Raw genomic sequence first — 14,025 nt, forward strand, 5'->3', positions numbered from 1 at the left:
GTGATAAAGCGCTACATGAACAAACCCAGAATTATTATATTATTATTACACTTCAATCCTGTTGGACACTTGTTTAATACATTAATTGTTTTTTATTTGTGTTTATTTCTTTAGTGCCTTCCCCGATTGCCTACATTCAGCTGAATCCAGTTCAGTTTCGCTTAGACTACACATCTGTCTTGTGGCTCAATCAGTTCTCATCAAATATTCTCCAAACACTGGTAAATACTAAACTCTATATATTTTCGGTTTGCGGTAACACCATGCGTATACTTGCCGGGTAAATTTTCTACCATCGGCCCAGGTAGTAGTTTTAAGAAGTTCTAAAGTTCTAAGGTAGTAGTTCTTTTCAGAACTGAGAAGTCTGGAAATTTGAACAATCTACTCCCATCCCATGGTGAATCTTCATGTTTTGTGAACAATTGACCCCTAAGTCATGTACGTGAAGACTAAATTGTCTTCTACATTGACATTGTATTTGTGCTGGATGAAATAACAGCCAGGTCAGACATGCGCTCCAGAGTCATGCCGAACTTAACAGATTAGAAATGACTGTAGTTTTCCCCAATAAATTTTGGTTTAAGACAGGCAGACTTTTGAGTTGCCTGATGACAAGGTTGACATCTGAAACAAGATGCTCCAGAGTCGTACTGAATGACTGCAACAGTCGACTTTCCACTCCCAGTGTGGTTAGTCACTCCAAGCTGTTTCAGATGCAAACTTTTCATATACTTTGCAATTTAGACAATGTCAGCCATTCCATGGTATTTGCGCTTCATAGTAAAAAAATTAAAATGGTTATCAGTGAAGTTTTTACATTTATTTTGAAACAAGAACACCTAGTGTTTCTATTTCTAAAAAGACTTTATAAAAATATTCTTTATTGTTTTTGTGACAGCCTTGGGAGTAAAGGGTAAAAAGTGTACACTGAAGTCTGAAAAATCCTTGAAATTCAGGTTTTGAAAAAAAAATCATGAAACAATAGGTGTTCAGATTTAATCATTATGTATAAACAACAAAGAGTCATTAGTAAGGACAGCCAAAATTAAATATACCTTTTTGAACTATTGACTTTTGAAAAATGGGAGTTAATTTTTACCCTCGTTTTACTGTCACGCGAGTCACAAAAAAAATGATTATAGTATTTTTTCTGTTATAGACCCTCAACATTTTTTTTCTTCTCTCTCATAATAGTGGTCTTTTCAAAGGGTCTTTCAAGAATTTATTAGTTTTTTTTTACCTAGGCATTCTACTTTAAAAAAAAAACACCCTCGAGTTTGTCACGCGAGTCACGGCAAATGCACTTAATGCACATGGTTGGCAAAAGCTACCAAAGTATTCTGGGGATGATGTCTACATGGAATGTTAAAAAAGCACCCCAGCCCACTGGAACATACTACTATGCCCCTGAATTTATAAATTTATGTTAGAAAAAGGAATTATTACAGTGTACAATTATGACTTGGCACAATGTCAGCAGATCATGTTGAACTACATGTATCATGTGTACACTGCATACTGCACTGTACAATGTATTCACATCTGCATAATTTAAATAATACAAGGAATGATAAACTTAAAACAAGAACGAACAAAAATATTTGATGAAACTGGGTATTTTAAGACAGTATTCTTAAATAGATTTGGAGAGGGGCATCAATAAAGAAATTACTTATCAGATTTACATGTACTCAGCCTAACACAGTCTAATGCCATTAGAACTTGACACCAAAATTGGTTGTTTCTTATCATCCTACTCTGCCAAGCGTAGTGAGAAAAAAGTCCTTCCCCCAATCACAAAACAATATAATAATTACTAGTAAGGGTTCTCTCTATGAGTTTGAGTGGTTCTGAAAAGAACTGGTGGTTTCACAACTCTACGTTTCGACCAGACAGTGTTGTTGAACCACCAATTCTTTTCAGAACCGTCCCAACATTACCATGTTTAAGTCAAAGCCTCTTCAGATTCTTAATTTTTCTTTAAATGTTGCTTCAGGTGTTTCTTCCTTTGATGAAAAGATTCAATTTCAAGTTCTAAGTGTTCTGAATGAAATAAATTGTTCTTGTTATGCAGTATCCTGTTTAGCTATTGTATATTTTCTCATTTGTCACGCGAGTCACAAACTTCTGTCACGCGAGTCCTGTTGCATTTAACAAATTTTCAATTTTTTAAAAACTTTTTATTTTGTACTTTTTATTGTAAAGTATAGTGCTTCTCTTGTACTTAAAAAAAAAGTGATCCGGGACTAAAAAGTTTCTCTGAGTTCTCACGAATGGGCAACGGCATACAGGGATACAAGACCTTTCATTTTTTGGCAGTCACGCGAGTCACATTTTTGGAACACCTATAAAAACATGATACCTACACAATCTGTGTTCGTTTTTTATTTTTTATTATAGGGCTCTTTACTAAGTTTATATAAATTGAGTTACATGAGAGCCACGTTTTATATTTTGGAGTATAGATCTTTCAAAAGTTGAAAAACCAGTGAGATTTTCACGCGAGTCACAATGGAATGGCTGACGTGATAAAAACCAGACCAACTACATGTATACCACCATGATTTCTCAGTAGCTAGAGGAGGGTCGTGGGTTCGAATCCCACCTGAGTAAAAGACCTAGTGATTTTTTTCACAGGACTCTGGGAAAGTACTTGCATGTCATGTAGTATACAGTGCTAATTACACACATTGGTGTAAGGGTACATTGTAAATGCAATATTAACATTTCTTATATCCTCTACATGTATAGGCAAATTTAACATTTATTAAATTGTTGTGATACCCGCTGCTAAAATCATTGGATTCGAACTGCCTCTAGCTACCAGGCAATTTCAGTGGTCTAGTTGGTAAGACACTGCTCTAGAATTGCAAGGGTCATGGGTTCGAATTCCGGTCGTGGCCGAGTGGGTTCGTATCCCGGTCGTGACACTTGTGTCCCTGAGCAAGACACAACAACATGTACATGTACATGAATAATTGCTTCTCTCCACCCTTCTCTCCAATGGGTACCTGTGATGGCAGAGATGGTTCTTGTGATTGGTTTAGCTGGGCATGCTGAGTAGCGCATATATTGCGCACAGGCTGTATACTCCCCAGGGAGCTGAGATGGTTAAAGGAATGATTTAAGGCCCAGTGACCAGGGGTAGTAATGTCGGAAGCGCTTTGAGACACCCCTCGGGCGTGAAAAGCGCAATATTTAAAATGGTCTATTATTATTATTGGGGTCCACAGAGGTGAACTGCAGGGAATAAGACCACTGAGCCAACCTGGATGATGGCCAGTACATGTACATGTAATACATGTAATAACAATATTTGTAGTTTTAACGCGAGTGTTTCTTGTTGATTACAGTCAGATATTGATGAGACTGGCTCTGGGACTCTACCAGAAGGCAAGGATCATACCGATATTCGCATTGATGCACTCATGCCAAAGGTAACTGCATATTACATACTGTGGCTAAGGGGTTTAGTTGTTTTCTTTGTTGTTGTTTTCTTTGTTTTTGGTTTTGTGGGGTGTCATGGCCGAAAGGACAAGCGCCCCGGACTCAAGTTCTGGTGGTTAAGTCATCAAGATGTGGGTTCAAATCCCGGTCGTGACACTTGTGTCTTTGAGCAAGACACTTAACCATAAGCTTCTCTCAACCCAGGGGTAAAATGGGTACCTTTGAGGGCAGAGATGGTTTATGTGAATGATTAGCTTGGAGCGCGCGCTAACTCGGAGCACTAGCTGTATACTCCCCAGGGAGCTGAGACGGGTTAAGGAATTGAATATATGGTCCAGTGTACAGGGGTTATACACATGTAATGTCAGAAGTACTTTGATATGCCTTTTGGGCTGTGATTAAGTGCTATATAAAAATATATATTATAGGGCTAGATAGCTCAGTTGGTAGAGCGCTGGCACGTTAAACCGGAGGTCAATGGTTCAAATCCCGCTCTAGTCAATTTTTCTTTGTTCAACCCAAAATCATTTATAAAAAAAAATATATTAAATATATTACTATTAGAGATAATCTAAATTTCCAATGCCACGGACAGCCACTTCAAAGTGAGGACCTTACTTAACTGATTTGGGTTATCATTCCAAATCAACTGCCACCAGGGGCGCGTTCCAACCTACTCCTTGGGCTGAAACAGGGTTACCCACTTCATCTGTTCATCAGAGTCCGTAAGGATGTAGGCATGGGTATCATCCACGGGAGCCTGGCTGGTAGAGCAGCATGCGCTAGGTGAGGGCTACTGTCACCAGGGACACGTTGCTGCCTACTCCTGGGGCTGAAACAGGTTACCCCCTTCACAGTCCGTAAGGATGTTGGCATAGGTACAGTGTATCATCCGCTAGCTGGTAGAGCAGAATGAACTACCTTCCCAACTTTTTTCTTGTTTTGTGCCTTGCTAAGCATGCTAAGGGCTCAAATGTCATGGCCGGGACTGATTTTTTAATCGATAATAACTAAATTCAGAAGTGTACAAATATCATAATTACATTAAAATGGTAAACAATCACATTATGAACAAGTTAAAATAGCATTCTGCTCAAGTAGCTGTTTAATGTTTTTATGATAATGTTTGCTCTGTATGCACCATTAGCAGGGTTTTTGCGGATTTGTGCGCATTATAAATGTTCTGTATTGTTATTATTAAAACACAGGACACTATTGGTGATTGTCAAAGACTAGTCTTCCCACTTGCTGTATCTCAACATATGCATAAAATAACAAACCTGTGAAAGTTTGAGCTCAATTGGTCTTCAAAGTTGCGAGATAATGATAAAAGAAAAAACACCCTTGTCACACGGAGTTGTGTGCTTTCAGATGCTTGATTTCGAGACCTCAAGTTCTAAATCTGAGGTCTCGAAATCAAATTCGTGGAAAATTACTTCTTTCTCGAAAACTACTCCACTTCAGAGGGAGCCATTTCTCACAATGTTTTTTTACTACCAACCTCTCCCCATTACTCGTCACCAAGTAAGGTTTTGTGCTAATAATTATTTAGAGTAATTACCAATTGTGTCCACTGCCTTTAATTCTGCATGCTTTTATTTGAGCTGGATTTTTGATGTAATGTGTACTTGTCTTTATTTTTGCCCCTAGTTCATCTTACCAGCAGAAGTCCCTGTAGATGGTCAGCCAGACCGTCCACCAGAGGTTCATGTACAAATGTCTCAAGTCACTGCTACAAACTGTCGAGTAGGGACTGGATCAAGCAGACCTGATCTCTCTCATATCTTACAAGCTCTGCATACCAAAAAGCTCTTCATGGCAAACTCCTCCTTCCCTAGCACAGCAAGCGACATGATGACATTACCGAGTGTGTTATGGGAACATGCGTACCAACCTAACTACATCCTGCCTCAGGAGTGTAAGACAGGAAATCCTATTGCTAACGGTAGTTTGCCAAACAAACCAGCAACTGAGTCACAGGTAGGCTCGGGAGTTAATCGCTTGACAACCTACGTCTTCAGACCTAATGCTGTGGATGATGTGTGGAATATTAAGATTGAGCAGATCTGGGCAGATTTCCATGCTGTGCCAAGTAGTTTAGATCGGCCCATCCCATTGGTTGATCCAATCCCATTAAATCTATGGACATGCTCGCCAAGAAGAACAAACGATAGCCAATCACAGTTGAGGACTCAAAATGGATCTTGCAACAACCAAGCAGAATGTAAAACGGAAAATTTGAAGTCAAAAGAATTTGAAAACACTCAATCAAGTAGGACTGACCAATCTCCACCAAGAGCAGTGGGGCACAAGTTAATTGGAAGAATATCAGCCAATAAGAATGTAGCAGATCAGACCGAACAGCTTAAAGCAAGTCTTGCAGACAACAACCAATTAGCAACGACCGCGAATATAAAATCACCTCCGCAACTCTTCCAAGGTTCTCAAAGCCAAGAGAGGTCAACCCAAGAGTTCATTTCCATGGCAACACCAAATAGTGTTATTCTACAAAGCAGTACAGAGAAGAGTGTAGCTGCTAATGAGACACTGCTTTTGCAGGGTACCAACTACCTGTGAGTATCATTTGGAAACTAAAGCCGATTGGTCCAGACAGTTTACAGGATTCAGCCAGATGCTGGTGTGTTGCGGACGATCGGTTAATTAAGAGCTCCGGAGCTCTGGTGTTTTTAATCAGCAGAGTGTGGGTTCGATTTCCACTTGTGGCACTCTTGTCCCGGAGCAAGATACTTTACCATCATTGCTTTTTCCGTGGAAAGTTAAAGGCAATGATTATGATTGGTAGTCAATCTTGAAATTAATGGTAGTACAAAATATTGGTTAGAAGCACAGCTATTTTTGATAGTATAAAGTATTTTGAGAAATATTTCATTGATGATACCCAAGCCTTACATCCGTATGGACTGTAAAAGGGAATCCTGTTTCAGCCCTAGGAGTAGGTGGCAACGGCCTCTGAAAAAAACAATTGTAGCCCACACGTTGAAGTGGCCTTCAGGCCTTGTGTGTCTGGCGACTTGCATAACAAAAAAATGTACATGTAGTAATGTAAGTGTTCTCCACACCTGGGTTTTGGGTGGTGGGTCCTCCTCCTAAAGTCTAAGACTGCCCTGCCAAATTAAGTAATTGCCTCCCTGTCATTCGCAGCAGGAACGCAGGTATCAAGTTCTCTTTAAAGACAGTGGACACTATTGGTAATTGTCCAAGACTAGTCTTCACAGTTGTTGTATCTCAACATATGCATAAAATAACACCTGGAAATTTGAGCTCAATCGGTCATCGAAGTTGCGAGATAATAATGAAAGAAAAAAGACCCTTGTCATACGAAGTTGTGTGCTTTCTGATGCTTGATTTAAAGACCTCAAATTCTAAACTTGAGGGCTCAAAATCAAATTTGTGAAAAATTACATGTACTTCTTCCTCGAAAACTACGTTACTTCAGAGGGAGCCGTTTCTCACAATGTTTTATACTATCAACAGCTCCCCATTACATGTACTCGTAATCAAGAAAGGTTTTTCGATGATAACTATTTTAAGTAATTACCAAGAGTGTCCACTGCCTTTAACACATATTTTTTCCCGGGTGCTTAACTCAAGCATAGGTCCGTGTTGGTGAGCACGCTGACCACCGCCCACTGCATTGCGAACACCCTAGACCGCGTAATGTCTGGCAGGCAGTGCATACACACAACTCTAGTTGACATTCGCGGTTAACAAACGTGCTTTGTTTGTCTGATCTTTATTGTACATAACAGGTGATTGGTCAGCATACATTGGCTAGAGGACCAATGATGTGCCCACTCTAACATATGAAGAATGTAATACGTTGTTGAGTTTTTCAAAACGCAAAGCTAAGAAAAGCCTTTTTTGTAACAATTTAAAAGATTTCTTTTTTTGAAAGATTCTGTGCGCTTTGATACGCTTCTTATACATGTTATACCTCGTTCACACAGCCCTACGACCTTACAAAGACCATGCCGATCACCGCGATCTAAAAAATGTATCAATTTAGGACACAATCGCCATCAAAATCAAGTAATAATGCAAATTAAAGACTGCACGCAACATTTTCATTTCAATGCATTTATGTCAACACTGTTGCTGGCTTGCTGTCACTATGATTACACCTACATGTAGACCCATGCTGATCTAGTAGTTTTCTACCTCAAAATGGTTGACGACAGTGCTGCGATCTCACCATGATGCAACCACACTGCTTGTGCGATAAGGGCGTTCCCACTACGACTTTTCCCCGCTCATTGTTGGCTACGACCCGGCTGCGCTTATTTCAAAATAAGCTTTGGGGGAGAGAATGCATTTTCCTGACCCGGGAGATCCCACCCCGCCCAAACCACGCCCATGCAGATCATCCCATGTTTGCCCACAATTGGCCACGCTCTCGGCCACTTTTCCATCGTCGTAGAAGCGGCGTCTATGTGTGAACGGGGTATTAGGGGTGTGATAAAGCGCCGTATAAAGAACAAAGTATTGGTGGTGCACATCAAAGAACCCAGAACATGTATCAGGAAGAGTAAAGCACCCTTGTGTACGTACAGGTTTCCTTAAAACACTTTTCTATTTCAATACTTTGTGTAGACCAAGTAAAGAGATGATATCAACAGAAGAATCAAATGGATCGTCATGCCCAAGGAATAACAAGACTGCTGATTTGCATATCATTGCACAGACTCCTTCAAGAATTCACCTCGTACTAAACCACTATCAGGTATGTACTGCAGACTACTGATTTGCATATCATTGCACAGACTCCTTCAAGAATTCACCTCGTACTAAACCACTATCAGGTATGTACTGCAGACTACTGATTTGCATATCAATGCACAGACTCCTTCAAGAATTCACCTCGTACTAAACCACTATCAGGTATGTACTGCAGACTACTGATTTGCATATCATTGCACAGACTCCTTCAAGAATTCACCTCGTACTAAACCACTATCAGGTATGTACTGCAGACTACTGATTTGCATATCATTGCACAGACTCCTTCAAGAATTCACCTCGTACTAAACCACTATCAGGTATGTACTGCAGACTACTGATTTGCATATCATTGCACAGACTCCTTCAAGAATTCACCTCGTACTAAACCACTATCAGGTATGTACTGCAGACTACTGATTTGCATATCATTGCACAGACTTCTTCAAGAATTCATACTAACTTTGTTGTGCTTAGCCATGTTAGCTGGTGCTTAAGCAGCTCTTTAAATTTTGGCCCAGTTTGTGACACCTGCATGTGCTGTAGTTCTATTTACTCACAAATCAATTTGTTGTTTTATTTTCTTATCAGATGTTGTTCTTACTGCGACTGCAACAATCTATTCAGAGTTTACAGCAATCTATGGAAGCAGACCAGAATATGTTTGTATCTAAAGACAAACCCGCTCCCCTGATCAGCCGGGTTGTGGCTTTTGAAGCCCCTGACATCCTAGCAACCCTCGTCATGCCTCCTATACCTGGGGAGGAGGATGACAAGGACGATAAAGAAGATGCCATTAAAGGGGATTCTTCCTTGGGAAGGACTGGTACAACTCTATCCGATGTTGGCTCTACCAGTGATGCTGTGGAGTCAAATGTTAACAATAAAACGGATGATAAACACTTAACCAATGATGAGAGGTCATCAGGAGCACCTGATGAAGGCTCACCAGACAGTGATATACCCACAGTAGAGATCTCTGATTCATCACCCATTAAAGACTTGACCACAGAAAGGTTTCAGGGTACTCAGTTCGAGGTAACCTCTAAAGCGTCTGCGGTAGCTCCTATAAGTGGTGGCCCCCCTGGTGCTGTTGTAGTCTCAGAGGAGATGTCGGTTAAGAGATCATCCTCGATATCGCAATCTAGGCTTCCTTCAGACAGCTCCACTCTCTCCAACCAATCACAGCGTCGTAAATCACAGGAGGTGCTGACGAGCCACTCCGCGTCTGGAAGTCCAGTCTTCAGGAATACAGACCTTGGCCAACCTCCTAGGAGCTCCTCCCAGTCAGATCTTGCCCGTGTCCATCACACCCAAATGTCCTTCTCCACATTACAACAGATGGAATCTAACTCTAGTAAAGCCTCATCCTTGACGTCTTTGGACGAGTCTGTTGACCTGGATATGATTTCATTGAGTAGTGATTCAAGCGAAGGTTTTGTGATGGCAGTTAAGACCGATGGACAATCGCTTGGTAGCAGTCAAGGCACAGAGACAGACAGCGATATCGGTAAGTCAGTCCAGGGATGTGATTTCCTTCGCTTTTAAACCGAATTCAGGGTTTTTCCCTAAACAAAGAAATCGTGTCCCCCCCAAAAATAAAATTATAATAATAAATAAATAAATAAATAAAATTTGTTTTTAAGATCAACTTCATAAAACAATGAAGAAATAACCATTCAATAACGCCCCAGATTGCAGAGTAGGGCTTTTATAAACCAAAGATAAATGTTGATACTGGGTTTCATGCTCGCATTTTTTCGAACTCTCATACATGTACAGTACATGTACTTTTTGCAAGTTCAGGTTTTTTCTTAACAGCCTATCCTTCATATCATATACATGTAAAATGGGATTTGAGGCATTTCATGGTGAGATATCATTATGTTTCATGTACTTGGTTTATGGTAAATTATGTTCTTTTGTTCTTACTTTCAATCTGTGTGGCAGTCGGTGAAAGCTAGAGGGGAAATTTTGTGGTAGCCGGCAATCTATTTTACAGCTCTGAGTGCCGGGTGGAAATTGTCAGTGCTGTGCAGGCCCGACTTGTGCCGCCAACCGTGGCTACAACGCTGCACGACACCCTACGCAACTAGAAACTTCCAGCTTTGTCCTCACTTACATGAGGACTCTACTGACAATTGGGAAAAAAAACAAAAATTAATTTGACTTCTCATGTCCTGGTTATTTGGTGTTTGACTTTTCAGGGCAAGATCAGAGCAAAGTATCAACAGAAAGTGCTGAAGAGACATTACCTGCTGCACCAATAGAAGATTACATGGATAACAAACACAAACTCAAACAGGTACTTTCACCATAGTAGTATAATAACAACCAGTTTTTATACAGCGCTTTTCACACCCGAAAGGCGCCTTTCCAACATTATTACCCCTGGTCGCTGAGCCTTGAATCATATCTTAAACCATCTCAGCTCCCTGGCTCCGCTGTTCAGAGCTCTACGATCGAGTGCCAAATAGTTTTGCGCATGCGCAAGATTTTCAGAAAGTTCACCATGAGATGAGTTATTTATAGCAGTGACCCTGTCACTGTTTTGTGCATATATTCCTATTCATAGTCATGACTTACAAGACCAAATCGGACATCAGCGGTGAGTTTTGTTGGCGTTTGTGAGTGAAATTGAATTTCCCTGCTATTAAAACAATGTTTGTTATAAAGGAACATTATTATTCTATCAAACTATATTCTGTTTATATAGCAGCAAACCCTCTGGATTAATCAAAATCAGTGGGATTCCCCCGCGGTTTTCTGGACGCGTCCGACTATTTCGCATCCACAGTGCCCACATCTTTCACGTACAAACTAAACATAGATGTATGCATACGATGCACAATGTTTATTACAATACACATGTCACACAAAGCAACAATTGCCCATTGCTTGTGTGCATTACTCTTGATAAAAATGCTTCACCAGAACGTCGCGGTGTGTTACAAAAATAAACAGTGAATTGTTTTCAAAGGGTTTGCTCTCTCAATTTTGAGTGGAATACGTTAGTTGTTACGGTATATATTGCTTACTTGTGCGGTCTATTTCTCACCAAGAAAATTCAGATTCTGTAGGTTTTGAAGGATCAATTTGACTCAAAATCCCACCATCGCAACTTACTTCATTGCATTATTCATGTTAAGTTTTCCATGTTGGCTTTTAATTGGTTGAAGATCGCGATGACCCTGAAACGTTTTCAACTGTTTAAAGGCTACTTTCCACACAAGAGGGTGCTCGTCAACAATTTTGCACATGCATCCCGGTCCAGCATCAGCATCTTAAGCTCAGTTGTTTCTTGTTGTGTTGCGCCCTTCTTCAGTCTCCTCCTGCCCTTGCTCCTGTTTCCATCGATAGGTTCCCAAAGGACGAGGGGGCTCACAGCTATGTAGCTCTGGATGGCATACACAGTGGTCAGCCAGCCTCATTCTTTATTCAATAGGGAAGGGATAAAGGATATACAGTTTTTGATGTGTAAATGTATGGAATCTTTGTATTTTATTTGACAAGGTGTCTGTAGTGACGTTTCATCTGATTGGTGTAAATGCAGCTGTAGAGATCAATGGGTCGGACATTGCAGTCAAGGCTGACGTGGCTCATCTTGAAAGAGAGGAGAAAGGAAATGCAGACTACTCAGCATTCATGTCAACAATAGCAGCAGGTAATGTATGCTAGAGAGTCTGGATACTATACTTTCTTTAAAGGAACATTACAGAATTGGTTTTGCTAACAAAACAGTTGCTGACAGTGTACACACTTTATGTAATCCACCATATACATGAACTGACAAACCTGTAGAGGTTTGAGATCGATCGGCTATCTCGGTCATGAGAAAATAGTGAAAAACCGATCACATATTTTGCCACTCATCGATGCAAAAATAAAAAAATGAAAAAAACGCTCATTGAGCGATAAACTCAAAATGCGAATTTTGATTATTTATTTCTCTTCAAAAATGACATTTCAGACAGAAATATATCAAGGGATGTTTGCTACTATCATCATCAATGGACCGTGTAAGTTTTATGTAAATCTGTGATCTTCACGATTTTTGTTTCTTATCAGTTCTGTAATGTTCCTTTAAATAATCTTTAAACTTTTGAGTAGCTTTTCGAGACCAATTTCGATAAGGTATTATAAATTCTGCTACACAGGAATAGGTCCAGAAACAAAGTTTCACTTAACCTTGCAGGAAAAAATACTGCAGAGCCAAGTGCTATTAATATTATAAGGAATCGGAGTTGAAGAGATTTCCAACTGTTTGTGTAAAGATATTACTTGAAATCTTTGAAGAGTAAAGTGAATATGATTCTCTTCTCTTTTTATTCATGCGTTAATGTTTGTAGTTATAACTTCACCAGGAAATTCAAATAAGACAACAAAAGCCATGGGGAATCTTTTTAGTTTCCCCCGCTTCAAAGGTAAGTTTAACGGGACAATCTATTGGTGCTGTACATGTACATGTTGTTTAACACTTGCTTATTTTAACACCTTTATCATGTTTATGTTGAGTTAGAGGCGCTAAATGTACATAATATAAGTTATCACACAAGCGAGAGTGGAATACGGAAATATAAAGCGCTTCTGCGTCCCATATCCAACGAGGCCGAAGGCCGAGCTGGATAAGTGACGCAGACGCTCTATATTTTTCGTATTTCCACGAGCGCGCGTGTGATAACGTATTCATCTTCAAGCAAATTTGGCGCGTAACCATAGAACACACAAGACGCAGGTAGTAATACTAGCCGTGCAATATACATGTAGGTTTTTATCACCACTCCATTCTGCCAATCTGATTGGAGAATTAGAAGATAATGTGCATACTGCAGCGAACATTCAGGCAAGTCCAAAAAGTGACTTTTTGTTAAACAATTCACTGTAAACATGGTGAAGGCAAAGTATACCTTTGGTTTTCGGAATCTGTATATTGTTTTAATCCAATATAATGCAGAATTATGCAATGAAAGTAGCCTGCAAAAAAAACTCATTTTTAAAAGGTGGTTGCGTTTTTTGCCGAAAATTGGAAGCAAAAATATGTTAAACATGTTAAAGCCATTATACACTTTCAATACAGAAACAAATAAAAAGTTCACAGATTTACAAATAATTAACAGGGTTTACAGAAGGTAATGGTGAAAGACTTCTCTTGAAATACTGTTCCATGAAATGCTTTACTTTTTGAGAAAACATTAAAACAATATCAATTCTCGATAGCGAGAATTACGGATTTATTATAAACACATGTCATGACACGGCGAAGCGCGCGAAAACAGGAGTGGGTTTTCCCGTTATTTTCTCCCGACTCCGATGACCGATTGAGCCTAAATTTTCACAGGTTTGTTATTTGATAAATAAGTTGTGATACTTGAAGTGTGGGACTTGGACAATACTGTTTACCGAAAGTGTATAATGGCTTTAAAGGCAGTGGACACTATTGGTAATTACTCAAAATAATTATTATCATAAAACCTTTCTTGATTATGAGTAATGGGGAGAGGTTGATAGTATGAAACATTGTGAGAAACAGCTCCCTCTGTAGTGATGTAGTTTTTGAGAAAGAAGCAATTTTCCCACGAATTTGATTTCGAGACCTCAGATTTAGAATTTGAGGTCTCGAAATCATGCATCTGAAAGCACACAACTTCGTGTGACCATGGTGTGACAAGGGTGTTTTTTTCTTTCATTAATATCTCACAACTTCGACGACCTATTGAGCTCAAATTTGCAACACCCCTGGAATGTGCAGTATTTTTGCCCACGTGAGGGCGCTCTCAAACATTATTTGTATCACTTCGGGGGGGGGGGGGTATTCTCATTCATACCCAAAACAATTATTAA

The 14,025-nt window shown here is 39.7% G+C and overlaps 1 protein-coding gene across 3 annotated transcripts in view; it reads left to right on the forward strand.

The window, feature by feature from the left end:
* LOC139953837 (bridge-like lipid transfer protein family member 3B) overlaps positions 1 to 14,025 on the forward strand; it is a 53,940-nt gene that overhangs the window by 33,484 nt on the left and 6,431 nt on the right. For 2 of the 3 annotated variants that reach the window (XM_071953408.1, XM_071953409.1), the window contains 8 exons: positions 115 to 221; positions 3,354 to 3,437; positions 5,098 to 6,020; positions 8,059 to 8,188; positions 8,776 to 9,694; positions 10,392 to 10,489; positions 11,698 to 11,848; positions 12,534 to 12,608. In XM_071953408.1, the coding sequence (XP_071809509.1) occupies positions 115 to 221; positions 3,354 to 3,437; positions 5,098 to 6,020; positions 8,059 to 8,188; positions 8,776 to 9,694; positions 10,392 to 10,489; positions 11,698 to 11,848; positions 12,534 to 12,608 (2,487 nt within the window). The remainder of the gene's footprint in view (positions 1 to 114; positions 222 to 3,353; positions 3,438 to 5,097; positions 6,021 to 8,058; positions 8,189 to 8,775; positions 9,695 to 10,391; positions 10,490 to 11,697; positions 11,849 to 12,533; positions 12,609 to 14,025) is intronic. The other variant, XM_071953410.1, reaches the window with a different exon arrangement.

This window comes from Asterias amurensis, chromosome 22 (genome assembly GCF_032118995.1).
Source record: "Asterias amurensis chromosome 22, ASM3211899v1".
Classification (NCBI taxonomy): domain Eukaryota; kingdom Metazoa; phylum Echinodermata; class Asteroidea; order Forcipulatida; family Asteriidae; genus Asterias; species Asterias amurensis.